Source organism: Rhea americana, unplaced genomic scaffold, assembly GCF_003343005.1.
Source record: "Rhea americana isolate MKP2758 unplaced genomic scaffold, rheAme1 scaffold_16, whole genome shotgun sequence".
Classification (NCBI taxonomy): Eukaryota; Metazoa; Chordata; class Aves; order Rheiformes; family Rheidae; genus Rhea; species Rhea americana.
This window is the reverse complement of record NW_028185705.1, coordinates 5,255,883-5,278,089: the sequence shown is the minus strand read 5'-3', so window position 1 is coordinate 5,278,089 and position 22,207 is coordinate 5,255,883. Positions and strand designations below refer to the sequence as shown.

At 44.7% G+C, this 22,207-nt stretch overlaps 2 protein-coding genes across 2 annotated transcripts; one reads left to right on the top strand and one right to left on the bottom strand.

The window, feature by feature from the left end:
* The first annotated feature begins 11 nt into the window (after nucleotides 1-11).
* ARL6IP5 (ARF like GTPase 6 interacting protein 5) lies at nucleotides 12-9,481 on the top strand. The gene is made up of 3 exons (XM_085300078.1): nucleotides 12-664; nucleotides 8,503-8,720; nucleotides 9,074-9,481. The coding sequence occupies exons 1-3, from the start codon at nucleotides 489-491 to the stop codon at nucleotides 9,244-9,246; spliced, it is 567 nt and encodes a 188-aa protein (XP_085156204.1). The 5' UTR covers nucleotides 12-488; the 3' UTR covers nucleotides 9,247-9,481.
* A 3,870-nt stretch (nucleotides 9,482-13,351) lies between these two features.
* Nucleotides 13,352-18,331, bottom strand: LMOD3 (leiomodin 3). Its single transcript, XM_085300077.1, has 3 exons — nucleotides 18,017-18,331; nucleotides 15,772-17,151; nucleotides 13,352-13,439 (listed from the first exon to the last, which is right to left on the bottom strand). The coding sequence occupies exons 1-3, from the start codon at nucleotides 18,305-18,307 to the stop codon at nucleotides 13,413-13,415; spliced, it is 1,698 nt and encodes a 565-aa protein (XP_085156203.1). The 5' UTR covers nucleotides 18,308-18,331; the 3' UTR covers nucleotides 13,352-13,412.
* Between the last annotated feature and the right edge of the window lie 3,876 nt (nucleotides 18,332-22,207).

The following is a 22,207-nucleotide window of genomic DNA, read 5'->3' as shown; positions in this document are numbered from 1 at the left end:
CCCGCCGTCCATCACKGCGGCGGCGGCGGCACACGCGGCCCGCGGCGGCGCCACGCTTGGCCCGCGGAGAACGGGGGTCAGAAGGGACTGGGTTGAACACGCGCCGCTGGAGCGGGAGTTACCAGGGCTGCTGGCACTGCTGGATCCTCCCTGAAGGGTTCAGGGGTGCGTGTGGGCGGGTTCAGGGCCCGCGTGTGCACACAGGACCTCCAGAGAGCCCCGCGTCGTTATTTTTCCCGGGTGGGAGGAAGCAGCCGCTCTCTGCGCCTGCTGCCTCCGCGGCCGCCACCGCATTTCCCCCCTCCCGCCGCGTTAATCCCGCGCAGACCAGGCGCCGCGGCTTTCGAGCCCGCCCGCGGCGCTGCGCCGGCCGCCGCCGCCGCCAACCAGCGAGCCGCCCCGGGGCGGCGCCGCCGCGGCGCTCTTAGGGCCTGCGCGGCGCCGGCGCCGCCGTCGCGGCGGCGGAGGAGGAGGAGGAAGCGGCCGTCATGGAGGTGCAGGTGGCGCCGCTGCGGGCCTGGGACGACTTCTTCCCCGGCTCGGACCGCTTCGCGCGGCCCGACTTCAAGGACATCTCCAAATGGAACAACAGGGTGGTCAGCAACCTCCTCTACTATCAGACCAACTACCTGATGGTGGCCGCCAGCGTCGTCTCCATCGTGGGGTCAGTGCCGGCGGCCGCGGGGGATCTCGTTTTGATAGCAACGCCGCGGCTGCAGCTTTGTGGGGCTGWTTTTTTTTAATTTTTCTCTGTTTTTAGGTTAGTGAGCTTTTTATAGTAGGATTTAGGGTGTCCATTTGGGTGGGGGGTTGGGGGTCTTTATTTTCTTTTTTTGAGGAGATAGGCTAACAGATCTGAGAGCAATCTTCCTCTTCCGTTGAGGCTGCTTAAACCACTCGGCACAAATGTGGGGGCTCCAGGTGCCGGGTTTGGGGGGGGTTGTTTGTTTTTGGTTCCTGTAAGGGCACAGTATGCCTGGCAGAAGGTAGTGATGGGTTTAAGGGCCGGATATAGCTGCTCTCTGAAAAACTAAATTGCATCCTCTGTGGTGACCTAACGCTTCCTGCTTAAATCTGTCAGCAGCAGCTGAGCAAGCTGAGATAAACTTTGCTTTGAATTAATGTAGAACAGAGTTGTTATTACAGTTTTGCATTTATGTAAAGGAGACAGAATAAATTTCTCTTGCTCCTGATCTAACTCTTACTGAAGAGCTTTAAATACAAAATATGTTATGGTACGTGCTCATCTCATTTGAGGCAGGACAGTATGCTGGTAGTTTGTTCCCATCAGGCCTAGTTTTCCTAAAGAGAATTGGGAAATGACCTTCTAACCATCTTTTGAGTTAAGGCCTATGTGAGTCTCTTTCAAGTCTTTCTTTGACCTAACATCTTAAGCAAGAAACACAGCAGAGGCTGTGATGATTAAGTTTTTAATATGGAAGTAGGAGTAAACTTCCTTTGCTCCCCACAATGGGCAAATGCCTAAATTGGAGGGCTGCCTAGACACTAGGCCAAAGCTGCTTTGACGGCTGTGTGTCTTATCTTGTATGTTGCAAAGGCTTAAAATTCTTTTAAATCTGTTTTTTGTTAGACAAGTTGTATCTAGTTAGGGCTTATAAAGCTCTCAACCCGGACTCCGTTAAGATGCTTTGGATTGCAGTGAGTTTTGAGCTATGTTTTGTGAAAGGAGGGGTCCCAAAATACTGTATTTTCTTCTTCTTTTTTGGTGGGGATGTGGTGTAGTCAACTCCTGAGACTATCAGACTGGTAAAAAGAGATGGCAATGCTCTTGCCATTCTTGCACCACTGTGGTCTATGCTTCTGTATTCATCTGCCCTTGTTTAGCAGTGAGATATTGTAGCCAGTTCTAAATGACTAGGCAAAATCAAAGTGGTTCTGGAAAACACGGGGGGAAAACTCATCTCCCCAAGAGAGCTTGGGGGGAGGGGAATTAAGCAGTTTTGATATCCCTAGCTGGAAAACTGAAATGGCAACAAATCTTATTCAGTCTCCTAAATTCCTTTCCCCTTCTGTACTCTCATCTCTTGTTCAGATCAAGTGTGATGTCTCTCTCACTTACTTCCAGCTCAATATTTCTATTTTGCTTGGAGCGAGGGAGGGAAGGAAGGTAGAAGGGAGCCACAGAAGGTAGAGATTAACATCAGAACAACTGGCTCTTAATATTGAGTGGTACTTGACTGAGTTAAAAATCCTGGACAAGGAACACTTGGAGTTAGAGCTTAATCTTAGATTTATTTCTTTTCTTTTATTGCACCTCTTAGAGACCTTAATATATGGCAAATCTTATTCTTCTAATGCTGAAATAAAAGGGGMAGGGAGAAGAGCTCTGAAGGGAAGAGAGTAACACTTCAGCAGAGGAAAAACTATCCATTTCTATAAACAGTTTTTACTTGGCAACATCATGGCTTTTAGGAGAAAGGCAGAGTAAGGCAAAGAAAGTTCTTCTGATTACAACTTAGTCATCAATATAAATTTATCTTATTTCCTTCTGTGTTGTGAAGGAATCCCTGAGTGAAAAATGATGAATCATGGAGCTTTTTAGGAACTCCAGAACTTTATGCAGGCCTTGGGGCTGGATTATGCAAACAGCTAATGCAGTAGTCCTTCTGTGATCAAAACTAAACTTGGCTTATAATCAACTCTACCTGATCTTAAATGATCTAATTAGAATGGCAGGTGTGTAACAGAGATAGTGTTTTCAGCATTATTATAGCATGATAGCTGTGGTGGTCCTGGGCTAACATAGAAATTTTAGCTTACAGCTTTCTTGATGCTGGAAGTCCCATGCTTATTTCCATAGTTTCAATTTACTGCCTCTTGTACGAGAGAATTGACATCTCCAACCTTTCACCATCTCTCTTCAAGGTATGGAATAACCTTACTGTTAACGTAGTGGAACTGTAATGAGCTCTACTGCATGGTTCCCTTGTCTCCTCCTCCTCCAGCTGCTTTCTCTAATAGCTACTGTTACATGTAAATAATGTTCAGTGCTTTGCCATTGTGTATCTTGCTTTCAACCTACACAAGTAAGCAGGGAACAATAAATCTGTGAATGAGAAACTAAAAGTACTGGATGAGTGCTACTCTACTCAAACAGGCTGGTGACAGCAGCCTGGTCTCTTTCCTTCCTAAATAATTCCTTTAAGAATGAGTCAGGACTAGTGTGCTCATCTTCCCCCCCCCCCCAACTCTGTTACAATAGACCACTGAAGGAAAAAAGTTGCTAAGCGGAACTGTGCCCCTTCTCCCAGATGTAAGGGTGCTGACAATAACTGCCCATTCTTGCCAGGAGCCAGGGCCCTATCATCATCAGTGCTTTATAGATGTTTATTAAAAATAGTGCCTCCCACAATAGCTTGCAACTTGTTTCCCCCATCTGAAACTATCGACATATCTAATGTGTTATTTGTGCTCTCACCTACTCTCACATGGCTTCTCTGTTTTGCTGTTCAAACTGACTACTTAAACTCATGGGGTTTTATGCTATTGTTGTCAGGTAGTTGCTAAAGATTAGTTTTCAAGTCTGATAATATCTAAAAATTATAATGTATTCCAAAGTGCCTTAACTGAAGGCATTCTTAAGAGCCTTCATTCTCATGTGACTTAATATCCAATATCCAGTACTTAATATTCAATAAACTGCTTTGTCTCTTTGCCTTTTTCCCTTCTGCTCTAAACATCTACTGGCCTCTGTACTACTCCTAGCAATGAAAAAAATGCTTGTTTTCTCAGACCACCACCTTAGCTGACTGACTTGCTTTTAGTAATTCCCTTGGCACATCAAAAACTCYGGAACAGTAAAATGTTTAGTTTTTTTTCTAATGCCTAATGAAAGAGTATGAATGAGTAAGCAATGCATGTTGCTCCAAAACATATGTTGCATACTATATAACTTCATAGAGGGCTGGTAATTTTGGAGGAAGGAATCTAGCTCCTGTTCTCGCAGCAATGTGAATGAGAGGCAGCCAGTAAGGAAGCAGTGCTTAAATCTTTAGATGCTGAGGGCTATCACCTGGCTGTGACCAAACTTGTTACTGAAAGGACAACATGCCATTCATATTCTTACATGCTACCATTATTTACAGCTATATAACCTCACTGAAGTTAGAAGTATGAGGAGAAGGGAGACAGAAATTGATCTGTACTCTAATGTCATTAAATGCTTCCTTCCTCATATATTAATTCAGCTGCTGTCATCTGCCCACCACTTGGAACAGGGTGGAATACAAGCTCTCTTAAAAGGGAATTTTCATGCTTTTTTGATGTAATGACCTAACTGAGCTGCTCTAAGTAAAAGGATATTCTCAATGATTGCAAGTCTCTTATTCAGGTTTTTGTTTAGACTTGCTTGGTCACAGGAAGGGAAACAGGTGTGATAGCAACTGCTGAATAATCACACTGAGCTGGTCTTCTAAGATGGAAAAGATTTAAGGATGGAGGGAGCTTGCTCTTGCTTTTTATGTGAACTCTGCTTTCTGGGCTTAGGTTGCAAGAGGCTTGTCTTGCACAAAAGATGAGTCTAACCTGATTGGGTTCCTCTATACCATAGCCATATCTTCTTCAAATAAACAGATCATCTCTTCTGCTGTATCTCCACACTTAGGCACAGACATATAAAATAACCTGTCAGGAACAGGCAGTGTGGTAAGTCATTAGAAGTCTAACTTTTTGGACTTTCCTTCGACCCATTCTGTGAAACATGTAGGCAGAGTCTGGAAATGTGAATCCTGTAGAAAAAGTAGTATCTCATCTTGATTTATTTTTGCTGGTCAGAGGTATCTGCTTAGCTACCAGTCCTTCCCACGCAGCTACACTCCAAGCTGCTGGTATCTGCGCTGTTCTTGGATACTACTCAACAAATACCACAGTCTTACCCAGAACAGGACAATGCCTGTGGCCTTGTTGCCCTTCATCCAGCCTGAAGCCAGGCAAACTGCTTTCATATTATTCTTTTTCTCTTTGCTTTGTATGGAAGCAAATGCTGAGGCAATGCCCTGAAGGACAGCAGGGGTACAACTGCAAGTAGCTGCTGTAGCCCGGAGGCATTGCTGGAACTAACTGTTATTGATGGTCCTTCCTAGTCAGTTTGTCCCAGCTGTTCTGGAGGTTGCAGTATCCTGCCATAGTTGTTTCTGCTTATCGCAGAGAGCAGTGCAGCAAAGCATCCAGTTAGGGAGCTGTCTGTTCTGGGCTCTTTGCACCTCTAAATGGTGTTTAGTCCTGCTATACTGATTTATTTTGAGATAATGAGAACCAGTTGATTTCTTTCCCCCCCCACCCCCCAGCTTCCCAAGGGCTGTGGGGTTTTTTTTGTTTGTTTGTTTTTTGTTTTTTCCCCTCCAAGTCATAAACTCAAGTTACCATAATGCTGCTATGCTTCTAGGTCTGTGGTACGTGTTTAAATACTTGAGAGGTCCAATAAATCCTTCATAAAGGGAATTACGTTTAGAAAGTACCTTGTAATATAATTGATGGCTAGTCACTTACCTTATCTCTGCAGTTTTGAAAGGCTTTCAGCCTTCTTGTCTGAGAATGAATCTGTCTTTCTGTGATTTTATCTGGATATAAATAAGGTCAATATCAATGTTATTGGTTCTATTATAAGGTGACTTCTAGGGCTCTTAAACTGATCTTTGTATAGTGCTGCTTTTCCTAGACACTGGTGTTCTGAAATAATTTGCATGTGTTTTTTTTTTTTTTTTCTAGTGCTTAGTTATTGTGCTACTGAAAGGGTTATGCCAACTGATCTGAGTAAAAATGGCTAATGGAGATTTGCCTTTATTTGCCTTTGCAATGTCATTGACAGCAAAAAAGCTTCTGTGTAGTAATATTTAGTAAAATCTTGAGTAGAACTGTGAATTACACTGCGTCTTTGGGCAGTTCAAGCAGTAAAGGGGAGCTTGGCATATGAAACACTATCCATTACTGTAATCAACAGCACTGAAGTCTGTGGACACATGGCTAATAATTTGAATACCAGTTTTCAGTGGCAACTGCTATCTCCATCTGTTTTCATGTGGCTCTGAATAACCTCATTTGATACTCACTGTTTCTTTGTATGCATTGGAATGCAGCCCACTTTAGAAAACATGTAATTCAGTTAACTTTACCCTGGAAAATGGGATCTTTTGAATTTGGGGGGAGGGGGAGGTGTGGGAGGGAATATATTGTAGTTTCCCCCGCCTCCTCTTTACATCCCTTACAGCCAACCAGTTATACAGAACCTGTACAGGAAAGAAATGTAGAACAGAGAAGTCTTCAGTCCTTTGCTTCTAAATATGGGAAGGTTGCTCTTCATCAATTTCTGAAGCTGTAACTATATCAGAGGCATGGATGAGAAGATAAAATGTTGAGAGGAAAATGCGGCAGAGTGGAGTTTTGCCCTACCCTTCGTTCCCTCTAGGATTATCTTGTTTAAGATAGTCAATAGCCTTTGGGAATGAGAAATGTGGTATTTACAAGCTGTCTAACTGAGTTTGACCRGTTCTGTTCAAAAGTAGCTGGGAAGTGGAGATGAATTCTGCCTCAAGAATCTTGTAAATGTGGTAGTATTTATGTAAATTGGACATCAGTGTAGTCCAGTCATGGGCCACCTCGTCTTGCTGCAGAGGAGTACAGATTAAACTGACTTTTTTTTTTTTCCAGAGCAATGCTGTTCACTTTTTCCAGCCTGGAAACTTTAGATTGACAGTTCAGAGCTAAATATAACCTGGCTGGCTGCAGGGAGTGACTCAGATGCAACAAGCAGGTCTGCCCTATCACCATTTCCCAAAAGCCGTGCTGGCGCTCCAACATGAGTAGCAGAAGCAGGTGGGGAACCAGCTTGAATTTTAATCTATTTCCATCCAGTTGTCCTGTCTTCTGTTGGCACAACTGACTTAAAGAATCAAGAGGCAGTCTCTGCTTTGAAATAATTCTTAGAYAGTGCTCTCTTAGAGAAGGAAGAGCCCTGGCACTGCAGTTACAGTGTCAGCTTACCAGCTCAGCAACAGATTTCAYCTGCTTCTGCAGGATGTCGAGCAGAGATCACAAACTATTGCATCCTCTTCATCAGTGTTGCAGAGTAATGACTCATTGGATCTATTAGTTTTGGAAAATTAAGACCAACTCCAAAGCCTAGCAGAGTAAATCTTGATGACATCTGGCTTTATCTGAGCAGCRTTATACTGCCATGGTAGTTGCAGCACTTCAGAGCATTCAGCAGCAATKTAATTAGGTCAGTGCACAAATAAGCAAGTAAATCAGAGTGCTCATGAAATCACATAGCTTATTAATGTATAATTGAAATATAATAGAGCCTAGATTTTGTGTAAAGTCACAGCTAAATGCTGGGGACAAAACAACCTCTAAGATACTTGGGAAAGTGGTTTGAGCAGGTGATGTTCTCATCCTGGTCCAAAAAAAGGGACACATGCTGTTCACAGTCCAAAGCTGATCCCACCCAATGGCTAGGTTTACTTGGTAACTCTGATAACAATAATAGAATACAAACCTCAGCTGTGCTCCTCTTGCCAAGCCTGGCTCTTCTCATACTTCCTACATGATCTTTATCCTGTACCAGCATTCCTCCTGACTCTGGAACATGSTTGTTTGGGCCTGGGTTTGCATCTGCTGTGCTGGTGCTGGTAAGCTCCTTCTGCAGGTTAATAGAAATTTATATTCTTTCAGGTATAAACCAAGAAGAGGGATTATTCAGAACAGTAAAGTCGAAGYTAAATAAGGGATTGAAGTCCAGGTTCTAACCCTTGCTCTGATTCAGTGTGTTCTGGAATCATAACTGTTGGGAAATCCTTCCCTACCCCTCACCCAATCCTTCTTCAATTTACTCTAGAGTTACCTCAGAATCTAATGCTGACTTGGCAAGGGAATGAGTATAACAACTTGTATCAGCATCTTGGTGTTCTCAAAGCCTAACGTAGGTTTGCTGTAACCAGTCATTGTTCTTCCTTRAGCAGAAAAGAAAATTTGCCATGGTAGTGGGGTAGAGAACGACTTTGATTCTCTTCTTGCTGTAGTGAATTACTGTGAAGCTACTTCTAGGTATGCATTTGGACATTAATACCTATGAAGTTTGATGTATAGCATTCAAGMTTTAAAAGCATTTAAAATAGCAACTTCCTGTACTCAACATCTCCCCCCCGCCTTCCTTTTTCTTTTCTAGACTCTAGACAAGAGTTTTGGGTTTGGTCTTTTGTAGAGAAAAGATCARTCCTTTGTGTAATTGATGCTGGCTTCATCTGCCATTGGGATTTGCTGACTCTGGGTCTGAAGTGAAGTGGCTTTATTAGCCTCTGTGTAAAAATCTGAGGTTGATAAAGGTTTTGATACCAACAATGACTGACTGACTGACTTAATGCCTCATCTCCTTAGTTACTAAAAGTCATCTAGTGAACTGTGGGTTTAATATGTGGACACAAATAACAAAGGCTCTGAAACATGTTGTGTGTGTGTGGTTTTCTTTTTTTTTTCCTCTCTCTCCAGATTTCTGAGTCCCCTGAACATGCTTATTGGTGGCACTGTGGTGGTGCTGGTGTTTATGGGGTTTGTGTGGGTGTCGCACAACAAGGATATACTCCGCAGGCTGAAGAAGCAGTACCCAACCACCTTCGTAGTGGCCATTATGCTGTCTAGCTACCTCTTGATTTCCTACCTGGGAGACGTCATGGTGTTCATGTTTGGGATCACACTTCCTCTGCTCTGCAAGTATTTTTCACTTCTCTTGGGGGGCTGGGAAGTAGGAGACTAGATCCTTCCCAAGTAAGTCTGCAGAGTCTAAATTGGCTGTTGGCTTTACTATCTCATTATCTAAAATATCCCGAAACAAAGCTGGGGGTGGTGGGGCAGGGGAGAGCACAAAACAGCACAATTTTTAATGTTATTACTGTTTCAGAGATGCATAAAGAATATTAAATGGGTACTTAGTTATTTAAGCAGCCATTTGGACTTCAGCTTCTTCAGATGATATGGCTTTGAATTTATCTTAAGATGGATGCTATAACAATTATGCATTCATTGGGCATTAATTATTAATCAGTGTGTTTCTGTTGTGCAGTGATGTTTGTTCATGCTTCTCTGAGGCTTCGGAACATAAAGAACAAACTGGAGAACAAAATGGAAGGAATAGGTTTGAAGAAGACCCCTATGGGCATTATACTGGATGCTCTAGAACAGCAGGAGGAGAGTATCAACAAACTGGCTGACTACATATCTAAAGTGAAGGAATAAACAATTGTAACAAGGCATTTTTACCTGTTGCAGGAGTGTAGTTGCTATTTACTGTTGTTCAAGCTTGCTTTCAGTTGGTGTACAAAGCAGGAAATGCACATGTGGAACAGATTAATACTTGCAGGACACAGGTATTCCAAGGTATTCAGGGCTCCTCTAAGAATATAAGGAGAGTAACTTTTCTATTGTATAGCAAAATGTTCTGGTGTTTACACAAATACATAACTTAAACCTATTTGCTTGTCTCTTTTTGCTGGGCGGTGGGGAAGTGGGCAAGAGATGGGAACCCTATGGAATGCAGTCTTTCCTGCTGTCTTTGTAGCAGATTTGTCTGTTAATAAGAGTAACACCCCTTTTGTCTCAGTACTCCGCAACAGCAATTCAGCCAGTTTATTATACCATGCAACACCTTTAAGCTGGCAGACTTCAAGGGGAGCTGGAATGTATCAAGAGTAGGTGTCACTTGCATTCCTAAAACCCCTGATTAAAGTGGTCTATAGTGAGATCATGTTGTTAGCTCAAGTGGCAGACAGTTGGAACTGCAGCTCTTTTCTTGAAATGAGTATAGGTTCTTGGTCTCACTTCACATTCCTCCTTTAGCAACCTGAAACAGTCTAAATAGATCTAAGCTTGAAGAATATATTATGGTACCATGTATCTATTGGTTCCAGTAAAACGCACCTTTTTCTCTGAAATGTTAAATCTGTTGAGATCTGTAGAAACAGCTCCTCATGGGACAGCCAGAAGTTCCTCATGTAATACCTTAACTACAGCTAAACACAGGAAGAAAAGAGTATTTGCAGATAAACTGGACTAGCTAGGATTCTACCCTGTTGATGTTTTTAAACACCGCTACTTTAGGACTTAACCTTGTTCTTCTTTAGTCTTATAAGGCTGTTTTGTAGATGAAGGTGTGTGTGTGTGGTGACTCTGTGCATGGGTGTCTTTTTTTTTTTTCTTATTAACCAAATTGCAAAAATACAAGCTAAAACATGCATCTTGCCAACTCTGTTCTTCTGTMATTCTTCAAAGGAATAAACTGGATTTCAGGTTTACAAGTAAAAGCAATAAATGTCAAGATACAGTTTTRGAAACCCATTCCAGATTCATTAAGGTATTTATCTGCCTGCAACAATTCTTGAAAGGAGTGGGGGGATTTTTTTTCTTGTATATATATCTTTACTGCCAGTTTTGATGGGATTGTTTTGATAATAGGTACCAAAAATAAGGGGGAAAATTTTCCAGGTGACACTCCACTCCAAATATTCTTGCATTTCTCTTTTCTAACAAAGAAACTGATTTAATTAATGGTAAAACAAATATCCTTAAATTTGAAGGTTTTATGTAACTTACCCATATTGTTTTCATAGTGAATTATGTAGAAATCTGAAACTGTCATTCCATTTAAGTGTTATAAAGTGATCAGTATTTATTGAAAATGTCTATGTATATTCCAGCTAAACGTTCCTCACATGTAGTGCATGGTCTGTTTTATGAAAATTGTTACCACACTTAAAGAAGGTAGTAGCCTATAACTTAATCATACTTCTAAATTTTAAAAAACRCACTGTTATGAAGAAAAATAAACTCTAATAGTGATTACTGAGTGCATTTATTTCAGGTTATGACAAGAGACCATTGTCTGAAGCTTGCATSTTTGGTTCCCACTGTTGGTAAAGTGCCTGTTGTGTTGCTAGATGTATAGTCATGCTACAGATAGAGGCACAAGGTTATGCTTGTGGTGAACGCTTGGTTTTGAGTGCTCCATGTCTGGAATAATTTCAGTGATGTATGAGAGGCCTCTGAGCTGCAGGACTATTACTACATAACTTCTGCATCCACAAAAAGGCTTTTCCCCAGAAGCAGAGTGTTTAAACATTTGTCCATGCTGCTTCAGTCTTTTATGACAGTACCTTAATTAAAATAAAATCCTAGTTAAATATCAAAGAGGTATTTCTTCCCTAGTTCTAGGGTTAGTGAGAGCTGTGCCTTGAATGCAGCTAGAAAGTCAGCCTTCTGCTGCTGCAGTTTCTCTCTCGGGCTGCCTCTCTCCTTCTGTGACTGTTTACAGTATTCACGATGCTGAAGGCACAGAATATGCACTGCTGCTCAGCTGTGTCTGGGTGGAGCAGTGGTTTGTACTTGGCTGCTTGATTTGGCAATTTTAAAACATTATTTTCATCTCTACTTCCTTGTCCCACCTGATTCTTTGCTACTTCTTAACTAGCCAAGTCTGGCACAGAAGCCAGAACAGTGTGCTTTAACCATGCCTTGGGGGAGCTGCTCTTTGCACTYGCTTCACTCGCTGCAAGTCTCCACAGGAGAAGCTGTGTAAAAGCACCAGGTTACTTCCCATCTGTAAAGGAAAGGGACTGCTGTTTCCCACTTCRTGTGCTGTACCAAAGAGAGGTCTGTAAGAAGCAGAGGTGCAGTGAAAATGATACTTCTCTTTTCATGTCKGCTATCCTGAAGCAGCTTTCCCCTTCCCCTTATGTGATACTGTCACATCTTAAAAACCACTTGCTGAGTCTTAGGCAGTCTGTCAACCATGTTTGTCATGTTCACAGCACTGAAGTTGCAGCCAGAAGTACAGCAGAGAGGAAGCTTTTAAAACTTTGGAGGCAGATGCTATAGTGAGGGATTTTAMAGAGACCAGGGAACAGACATAGAAAGGACAAGGATAAAAGCTTGAGCTAAAGATAGCAGACAGTCTTGGATTCAAAAAGGTTCTGAACATCACTGATAAAACAGGAATGAAGGCAACATAGTGATGCCAAAAAATGCTGGGGTGGAGAGAGAGGTGTACAGTACACGTTAGAGCTAAACAAGACTGGGCTTTAACTGCTAGAGGAGGATGGCTGAGAGRGTAGAAGGGGCAACAAGATGACACCCACCATGTTAAGAGATGTAGCAGCTACCTGAAGTAGGGGATATGCCCATTAGCTAAAGGAAAGGCTTTACTGGGAGGAGTAGGAACATAGGCAATGATATTCTTATAGGAATATGCCATATAGCTTTAAATTACTTAAAAAAAAAAAAAAAAATCTCTTGTAGGTGTATTCCACAGGAGTGTGGTATTTCTATAATTGCCTTAAAAGGGAGGCTTGCAGCAAAACTTTTTAATGCAATTTAAAAAAGAGGAAAAAAAATTCAAAATATTAAGCAAACACAAAATTACATGGAAGTAATACAGATAAAGACGGTTAACCCCATCATCTTTGGCCCATCTCTCCCCTTACTAGAGGCAAGGCCTACTATTTGCACCCCCAGTGGAGGTAATGATCAGTTTATCAAGCCCGTGACAAAAAAAGGCTCATCCTGCAGCCAGTTAAGGAGCAACGCAGAGTGAGCTGAAATGGCGTTTAGATACGTTCTAAGGTGGCTGAAATGTGGAGTTGGAGAAAGGATTAAGAGTTGCATCAGAGAGAGATGCATCGTGGGGAATGAAGCTTACAGCTCTCAAAAGAAGATCGTGGCATCGTTTTTTTACACACTGACCAAGTACAATACCAGCTAGAATATGTTCTGTAATACAGGTAGCTTGAAATCATCAAGCCTGTGTGTTTAACGTCCCTTGCCTCGAGTTCTTCTTCTTAGCTCTAGAGACAGTAGTCGTTCTGTTCTGTAAACCTGTTAGCCCTGGAAGTGCTGCACACACCTTATGGAGAGAGCTTTTATTTCATTTCTGTTTCCTCAGCCTAAAAAATAAAGCTGTTTACAGAGAAACCAAGTGCATTTCTCATGGACAGGAGAATAAAGCAAGGAGCATGTTGTGGAAAAAAAAAGATAAAATAAAGCACAACATGTTCCTGGAGAATGTGACAGTAGAAGGACAACATGGAAGCAAAGTTGTTTACTGACAAGCCGTACAGACTTAAGGTTATTGATGCCTCTGAGAAAATAACTCCCGCAGTAAACTGGAGCCTCAGCTCCATTTGGCAGACAGATGGCACCGTGRTTGTTTGATAGCTGGTGGAAACCCTTAACATTGATTTCTCCCGTTCCAGCCTTTTTCATCTCACTTACAAAAGTGCATATTGCAAGCTTTGTTCCCAAAGAGTCATGTATACCACCTGGCTTCTGAAGAAGACATCTGGTGAAACAATTGTAAGCAAAACTTGCACAGTCTTTATTCCAAGTTGTTTTCTTCACGTCTGTCCAGTCTCTTACTCTAACTGCTTTGGCAATGGCACCTGGACAAGGAAAATAAAGAGGTATTGTGAGGAGGAAATTTCCCAGCCTTACTTCCAAAGCCAGCTTATGTTAATATAAACCATTACAAATTGTGAAAAGATCAAAAATATAATAGCCAAGACCCCAAAGGGGTTCTGGTCAGGAATTTATTTTTGTTTGTAGTTACTCATTTGATGTTTGCAGTTAAAGCCCGGGAATTCTTTTTGCAAGCAATGAGTCTCACTACTGAGAGCAAACGAACTCCTAGGTTGGCTCAAGCAGTAAAGCTCCTTTTTAGAGGTGAAGCCAGGGGTGTCACACAAATAACAATTATCAAGACCACACTGATGGATGAGAATAAACTACTAATGCCCCAAATCCAAGCTTCAAATCATTTTGCCAGATGAAATATAGATAGATAGATAGATCGATCGATCGATCGATCGATAAGTGTGTGGCATTTCTTCATCTTTCCACAAGCTRTAATAACAACTGTTAGGAACCAGCCCGTTTAAGTCGGTCCATTAATTCACCTTTGTGTCTCACAGTGTCATCACTAGGTCGCAATCGCTAACCACAGGGGGAACCCAGGGTACTGAGTTTGCAGGGATCAGCCCTGAGCTGCAGAAGGCTGCAGGGAAGCTCCTTATGAAGCTCCTGATTTTCTGTGCATCAGAGAAAAGAGCTGGGACCAGTTGCCTGTACTGACCATCGGTACAGGGGAACAGCTGTGAGCAATACACAGGGACACAGAGTTTAAACATGCTCTGCTTTTTAGATGCACTCTCCCCCACCATTTTTCTTCTCCAAGGGTCCCTGAGCCTGTGTACGATACACTGAGTTCTTTATCTTATGAAGAAGTAAACAAATCTGAGCACCACTGGTTGACCTCAGTGATCAACAGAGGCCAACTGCAAGCTGGCCCAGCCCCTCCGGCCACATAGGAACGCGGCTCCCTGTGCACCCTCGTCCGGGATCGGCCGTGTCGCGGAGACTTGGGATTTGCCCAGAAGCACCTTCTGCCACAGCGCTCTCGGTGGTCGGCAATGAGCTTCTGCCAGGAGCCATTGGAAAAGAGAAACATTCGCATCTGAACCGAGCGAAAAGAAAACGGTGTGGAAGAGGAGCCGGGTCAGCTTTCAAGCAGGAGACCCTGCACTGTGCAAGYGCCGTCGCGTCCAGCTCCCCCAGCACAATCTCAGGAGCAAGTTCTGAAATACCAAGTGACAGCAGCAAGCTGCTCTGCTCCAAAGCCTGTAACTGCTGTTTATAAAATCCTACCAGGATTTTGAGGGGGTGCGAACAAATAGGGAACAGCTGGGGTTAACAACCCCGCTCCTGGCACCTGCCAACACGCAGCTTTCCTAGAGAAAAGGAAGGGAGGGTAAAAGAAATAACGCAGCAGCAATGAGAGAGGTTTTTGCAGTCATGAAAATCCCCTGCCCCAATGTGCAGTCAACAAGCGCCTTTTTGGGTGACCTACCCAGTGCGTGACCTACACAGCAGCAGCTCTTTCCTCTCTCGACAGYGCACAGTTTATGTTTATGCAAAACATAAACTGAGGTGCAGAAGGGCAAGAAACTGCTCTGAGGCTAAGCCCTGGCTGCAGCCCAGTCATTCTTGCCATTAAATCTCAGGCAGAAAAACATGATTTGGGGGCAGATRGTGGTGTCAAACCCTGATCAGAAAGCAGAGGTGCCTGCAGGAGCTGGCCCTTTGAAAACTTCAGGACAAACTACTCTTTCCAAAATTACAGAGGGAATAGTTACTCGCATAGCACAAAAAAGGTCAATATTAAAATATGAACTATGAAACAGAATTTGACTGTTTCTGTTTACAAAGGCTTTCCCTGGTGTTAGCAACACACACAGCTATATTGGCATCGCACAGATCCGTCGGCATCCGGTATTTCTTGGAGGACGGACCAATGCAAGGAAATGGAACGTTTTGGCCCCGATCTGTCTTATTTCCTGCTTATTTTTATCATCTTATCAACAAGTTTTTAAATCCGATAATGAAAAATAAGAACACAATTTGTACCTTCTGCAGCAAATCAATATATGAGAGGACCAACCATTTTAGCTAGAGCGTTTTTAGGTAGCAGTAAAAACAACGTTATATGTTGAGGCAGCCAAGAAAACACACCTTTCACCTCTCCCGGAGTTACAAGTCAAAACGTAATGCACAGACTCAAACATACAGAAAAACATCACGGCAAGGGTCTTCTGCAGCTTCGCCATTACAGCCCCACGTAACGAGAGCGTACGCTTTCCTGCCGCYGCGCTCCCGCCCTCCGGGTGCCCGAATACCGTGAGGATCCCCCAAACGGGAGCCGTCGCGCCGCGCACCTACCGGCTTAAGGTAAGCGACRTTGCTCTGACGGATGTCGTTCAGGAGCTGATCCCTCGGGGTTATCTCGACGAGGGGAGGCGGCCTTCTCCTGGGAATGGGCTTCAGGGTTTTGATGACGTCCTTGAGGTTGGTTTTCTCCGCAGGCTCCACGTACTCGGGCACGGCGGGTTTGCGCTGCGTCTTCTTGAGCTTGACCACCCGGAAGCTGACGGGCTGCTGCTGCTGCCGGGGCGGCTGCTCGGGGGGCGGCTGCCTCGCGCTCTCCTTCCTCTTGCTCGGGGACGCGGCGGCGGGCGGCTTCGGCGGCGGGGCTTCRCCCGCCCGCGCCTGCGGCACCGGTCCCCCCAGCATCTCCCACATGCCGGGGGGCAGCCCAAGTCCGTTCTCCAGCATCGTTATCAGCTCCCGCTGCTCTTTCATCTGCTGCTGCCGTTGCTCCTGGTGTCTCCTCTGTCGCTGTTTGTCCAGGTTCCTGCTGAGCAGGTTGGTGACCACCATCCGGGGCCCCGGCAGCTCGAAGTGGTAGCCCATCTTCAGCAAGGTGGGGTTGGCCTTCAGCAGCCGGGCGATCTCCATCTCGGCCTGGTGGCCCAGCAGGCCGCGCTGGTTGTGGAAGCGCAGCTCCGTCAGGGTCTCGTTGTACTGCAGGCACCTCATGATGGCCACGATGCCTTTGCCCGAGATGAAGTTGGAGTCGATGTTTAAGGTCGTGATGCTCCTGTTTTCACGTAACATGTTGGCCAGCGCAAAGGCGACGTTGTCGTCGGCTCCCACGTTGGCTAGGCTGAAGGTTTTCACGTTCTTATTCTTTTTCATCGCGTTTACAAAGTCTATCAGCATTTCTTTGGGGATGTTTTCTATGTTGTTCAGGTTGAGCTCTTTCACATCCGGGTTGTTTTTCCGGACTTTCTCCAAGCTCTCTTCTAAATTGGTTTGATTTCCTGAGGGCCTGGCACTTAGCTTTATGAAGCTAGTATCTAGTGCCAGCTTCTTGGGGATGTTTAATTTTGCTATTTTCTTTTCACTTTCGTCTCGTTTTTCTGCGAGTTCGCCCGAGTCTGTGCCTAGTTTCTTACTTGTCTGGTCTCTGCGACCGTTTTCATTGGCGCAAGTCTCTGTTGTTTCACTCTCGCCACCTTCTTCCTCCTCCTCTTCATCGCTTTCCTCTTCCTCCTCTTCATCGCCTTCTTCTTCCTCCTCTTCATCGCCTTCCTCTTCCTCCTCCAGCTCCTTATCGCTCACCTCTCCGCTCGCCTCCGCGGCCCGTGCTAGCGAGTTTGCCACGTGCTCGTTTTGGTAGCGTCGCTCCTTCCCCTCCGCCTCCGGCCGCCTCCCGCCGGCAGCRCCGCCGCCCGCCCCGGCCGCCTCCGCGGCGCTTCTCTGCGGAGGACAAAACCSCGGAGCTGAAGCAGCCGCGTCGGAGACGGGCTCCGGCGGCCGCGTTTAGACCCCTGCCCGGCCCGCCGCGCGCCCCGGCTGGAAAGCGCCTCGGCTGAAGCGGTCGCTACCCCGCCTCGGCCCTCAGGGCGACGGGTTCCGGCAGCTGATTGCAAAATATGGCCCTAATTCCCCCCCAAAAAATATATATATATATATATATATATATATATATATACGTATATATAGGTACACCTCAGCCTGACCTTAGCTTTGCTTGCAAGTCGTAGGGGAATCAGCACAAAGTTAAGCGGCGCATTGGGAAAGGTCGGGCTCGTCCCTGGAGCCTGCGTGCCTGGTCGGCAGCAAACGTCTCACGCTGTCAAAATACCATACTTTCTCTTCCTCCCCCCTGGCGTGGCATTAAGTTCCCTCAATTATTACGTTCATCTTTTACTTATTGAGGTGAGTTTTCTATGGAAGAGCAGAACAGCAGCACTAAATGCACCAGGCCAAGCAAACATGCGCTGCTGTTGCTGAACTGATCTTACAACAATTTCTCAGTCATTTGCTCTAGTGAAACAAAATCAGGATTTACTTATACGAGAAAAACACGAGTAGAGATTTAKAAAAAATAAAATAAAACAAAATAACACTGGTAACAGTCCAAGCTACATCTTGTCACTGCTGAGGCTTTTAGGGAGAATTTAAATTCACAGTTTGTTACCACACCGCATGCAAGGACCTGGAGCAGAGGCAGACTGAGCTGTTAAAGCTATTTAACGGGAGCAAAAATCTCTAGCGCTTTACTCTCAAAATGCATCTTACAGCAGACTCCTAATAAATATTTATGTTTTTTGCTCGTTACCTCTGAGGGCAGGAGGGTGACGGGAACTCTCTCGTCCTCGAGCATGCGTCGGGACGCCTTCTGCCAGTACAGGTAGTCGACGAGAGACCGGTGGTCGAAGCTCCCCGTCGGCAGTTTCTCGGTCTGGTCTTTCTGTATCATCCCCACGGGGACCTCCGGGTCCGGAGCCATCACCTCCATTTCACACTGCAGCTCCTTGAGCTCTTCGGGAGACAGATTGGCAAGGATTTCATCTTCGTCGATGTCCTCGGGACATACCTCCTCRTCAGAGTTTTGGCTGAGTTCGGACATGCTCTCCTTCCTGCGCTACTGATTTAAACCTAAAGAAAAAGATCAATTTGAAAGAGGATTTTCCCACTAGCAGCAGTTCGCTCAGTTAAATCGACAACTTTATGTTTTGGTCGTGAGCTGCGGCTGCTCCCGATCTTATTGCAGGAGACAGACAGGGAGACCAAGTCTATATTAAGCTACACTTGGCTGGATAAAGAGAATTTATGGAGATGCTGCTATGCTCCATTTTCAGCAACTTATCAGCTGTGCAAACTCCTCTGACATTTCAGTGCAGCTGGTGCGTCCCCATTGAGCATCGCAGAAGATGGCCGTTTTCTAGAGGATTCCCGTGGCACCGTGCCTTGGACGTTTCGCCGTAGGCATGAATCGCCACAGGTCCAYGGAGTGAAATTAATAGCACCTGCGATGTATGTGGAGTGAAATACTATATCGCAAGAAGAATCAGCATAAGGTCTGTGTATCGGTAATATCTCAAGATGGCTTAAACGGGGATTTTGGGCAGCTCTGCAGACAGTGCGGGAGTTCCCCCTGTTTTTATGGCCTTTGGTGAGTTTTAAAACCTGGATGTACATGGAAGGTGGCTCTGATTTGTGTTCATCTGTCCMATGACTGTCTGAGCTCCCCAAATGCTGGTTCTGGCTTAAGAAAGAAACATCCAAGACTTGAAAAGGCAGGGGAAAAAACAGTTCAAGGCTTTCCCTGTGCTCGGTGGGAGAGATCCCTGGGGTATGGTGGGGCCTGAGGGACGGCAGGGGCTCTGGGACGTACTAACTAGCACGAGGCAGGGGTTACTCGCAAGCTCACAGGTGCAGCTCGCTCCACCAAGCTGGGGCAGATGCCTCCTGGTAACACGACCCGTCTGCTACAGCGTGGCTCGCCGACAGCTCAGTGGCCCCGCTGGGCAGGGACTTCAATCACAGCAGACTTCCAAATACATGTTGTCCCTACTTCTCAGCTACAAGGGAGTACTCTGATTTTCTTTTTTCTTCTGCTTTACAGCATGCTGAGGGGTGCAGGTCTAAAGACATCTCTGCCTTCTCATGTTATGTGCCCATGAGAAAGCAGCTGAACCAACAGTGCCTGGGGCTCTGATTAAACCTCTGCCTTTCACAGCCCAGGAGCAATGTAGATACCTTCTTTCCATCTTGGGAAGAGCGCACAGAGAACAAACCAGCCCAAGTCCTGTGGGGTGGCCAGGGTCCCTGGAGAAGGGGTAATGCTGTTTTTAGTGGGGTCCTTGTTGGGCTTGGACGATCATACATCACTGCGATTGGCACGATTGGACTCTCCCTCCAGGGAGATAACACCAGGACAGAGACAAGAATTTGGGGGATTTTGGCTCCAAGGCTATATCGGGTATTTTAGCAAAACGGGCTGGGCTCTTCAGGCTCCTCATCCTAGCCATGGTCTTCTGGGACGCTGGTTAAATGAATAGTTTCTTTTTGAAGTCAGTAATGTGCAACTCAATCAGTAGATTCAGACATACATAAATACATCTGGCCTGACTCGACCATGGACATTTTCTGCACTGCCAATAGATCATAGTTGGCACTTCATCTAAGGTTCATCTTTTCCCTAATTGTTACTATCTTCTTAAAGAATTAGTGACTACAAACATACTTTGTTAGCATCCATAGAACTGATATAACTACAGATTATTTGAAATTGTTTTTTCTTTAGGTCTCTGTTCCAGCTTAAAAGGACTTCTTTTCTTAGAATATTTTGTATGCTGCCAAATTTACACGGCAAATCAGAAAGCTGCATCATTGACACTTCCGTGTTTGTGGCTGCTTCATAGAAGCTAAGTAATGCGGGCTGGTAATTTCTCTACTACAACATAGTTTCAGTATGACACAGTTTGGACTGTTCATTTGGTTAGGAAGATTTCCTTTCATCATTTCAGATATTCTTTACAGGGAGGCATCAAATCAAATCCTCGCCTTGCAACTGTGAATACATCTTTCATAGGAAAATAAACGCACACAATAGGCTGCAAAACCAAGTCCACCAAAATTTAAGCCATATTTCTCACCACAGTCTAAACCATGCTCTGCTGGAGTCTGTCAGCAGCAAAATAGTCTGCGTGATAGTTGTCTCTGACAAAATTAATAACAAAATAAATGGTAAAGGAAAAGATAACAAAAAAGCAAGCCAAGAAGCTAATGGTTCTCTTTGCCCCTTCATCCTTATTTTATATTATGCAGTAGCAAGCACAACAGCAGACCCACACATCAATCTGCCTGGTCTAGCACTTTTAACCTCCAGCAATTGCTGTCCATAATAGAGTCCATAAATGGTTTCCTGATGTTATCAAATAAATCAATGCTCTTCTGTAGCTGGTATGTTATTCTCCCAGACGATGCTGTTTGGATCATACAAACTGTCTATTCAGTGGTTACAAATCGCTTGCTGATTTCTTGACGATAAATAAAGTCGCTGGCCACCTTCTTATATTTCCATGATCTTCARCCAGGCCATCTTGGGCTGCAATCTTGTTAGATCTCCCAAGTTAAGTAGGGTCAAACCCGTGAAGTCCTCTAGAGAGGGAAAACAGGGATAACTGAGAACACTATCAGGGATTAAAAAGGAAAGTTTTATTCTAAATAGAAACGTATCTCTTCTCCCGTATTGCGATTAAGAAAYACTATACTTGTGGGCGTGATATCTTTCATGTCAGACGCAAAACGAAGGCCTGACCTGTGACACCTCTCCCAATTACACGGGTGCTAATCCTAGAGAATCCCAAGGTGGGTATCACATTTTGCCTGCTTTAGGTCTCCTCTATAAATTAGATCAAGTATAGGCTTCACTTCCTTTTCTAAGGAAGTGTTTTAGTGTTTTGGTGCACTGGAAACAAGCACGTTAASAGGACAAATGACACCCTCTATGCTGAAGATACATGCATGGCCAAATCTAGAGGCAAATCTCCATGGCAAAACTCCTATCTTCTTCCTAGTAACATTTGCAAGAATTTATCTCAGCGTTTTCCAAAATAATCGCTAATTCTATCATCTTTCTTAGGACAAAGTGTTTGTATAGCACAGGGACTTCCATTGCTCTCACATTTTATTTCCATGTCAATTTGCTACATGCTCAGGAATCCCAGGACTAGTGAGCTCCCATATGAGGTGCTCTGTTACCWAATGGTGCTAAGTTGTTCCAGCAGCGATATGCAAAATGTTATTGAAAGACAAGTAGCAGGTAAGGGGAAAGGAAGCTGGAAAGACAAGGTAACTGGACAGACAGCCCTTTATCAGTCATAGAACAAGGGGTCCTCAGGAGCTGGCTGGTGTCTTTACTCCCTTCCAATACGGGAACATAATCTAACASCAAACACACAGTTAAAATCAGCTTACGATATGTTATTGAACTCCGAGTTTGGAATTGGCAGAAGGGAAAACAGCATTTCCAGATCATTGCTGATGCCACGGATAGCTCTGGCAAAAGCAGAGCTTACGTTTGCTGGAGCGATGCCACCCCAGTGTCTTTAAAAGCAATTCACTGTCAGGGATGCCAGCAAATCGCTCCCAGCTCCACCAGAGGCTTGGGGAATTGCACGCGATTCCTGGTGGCAACAGCAATACATCTCCCTTCTTTCTTTCTCCCCGAAAGGCGCAAATCATTGCCCGCAGCCTACAGCAACCACCAATGTATCATCACGTGCTGAAACAGAGATGACACAGCCCAGCTCGTGGGGGCCCATCGCTCATGCAACCGGCAGCCCAGCTGCGGACACGCAGCTGCTCCTGGCAAAACACAAAGTTCTCTATCTGTGCGAGAGCTCCCCGGGTTGCTGATGTGAAGGAAGATGGATTTGCCCCAGTAGGAACTTAGACCTAGACGGGATGTGGAGGGAGGTCATCACCAAAGCGATTTAAAACAGCCCACATGAAACACGGA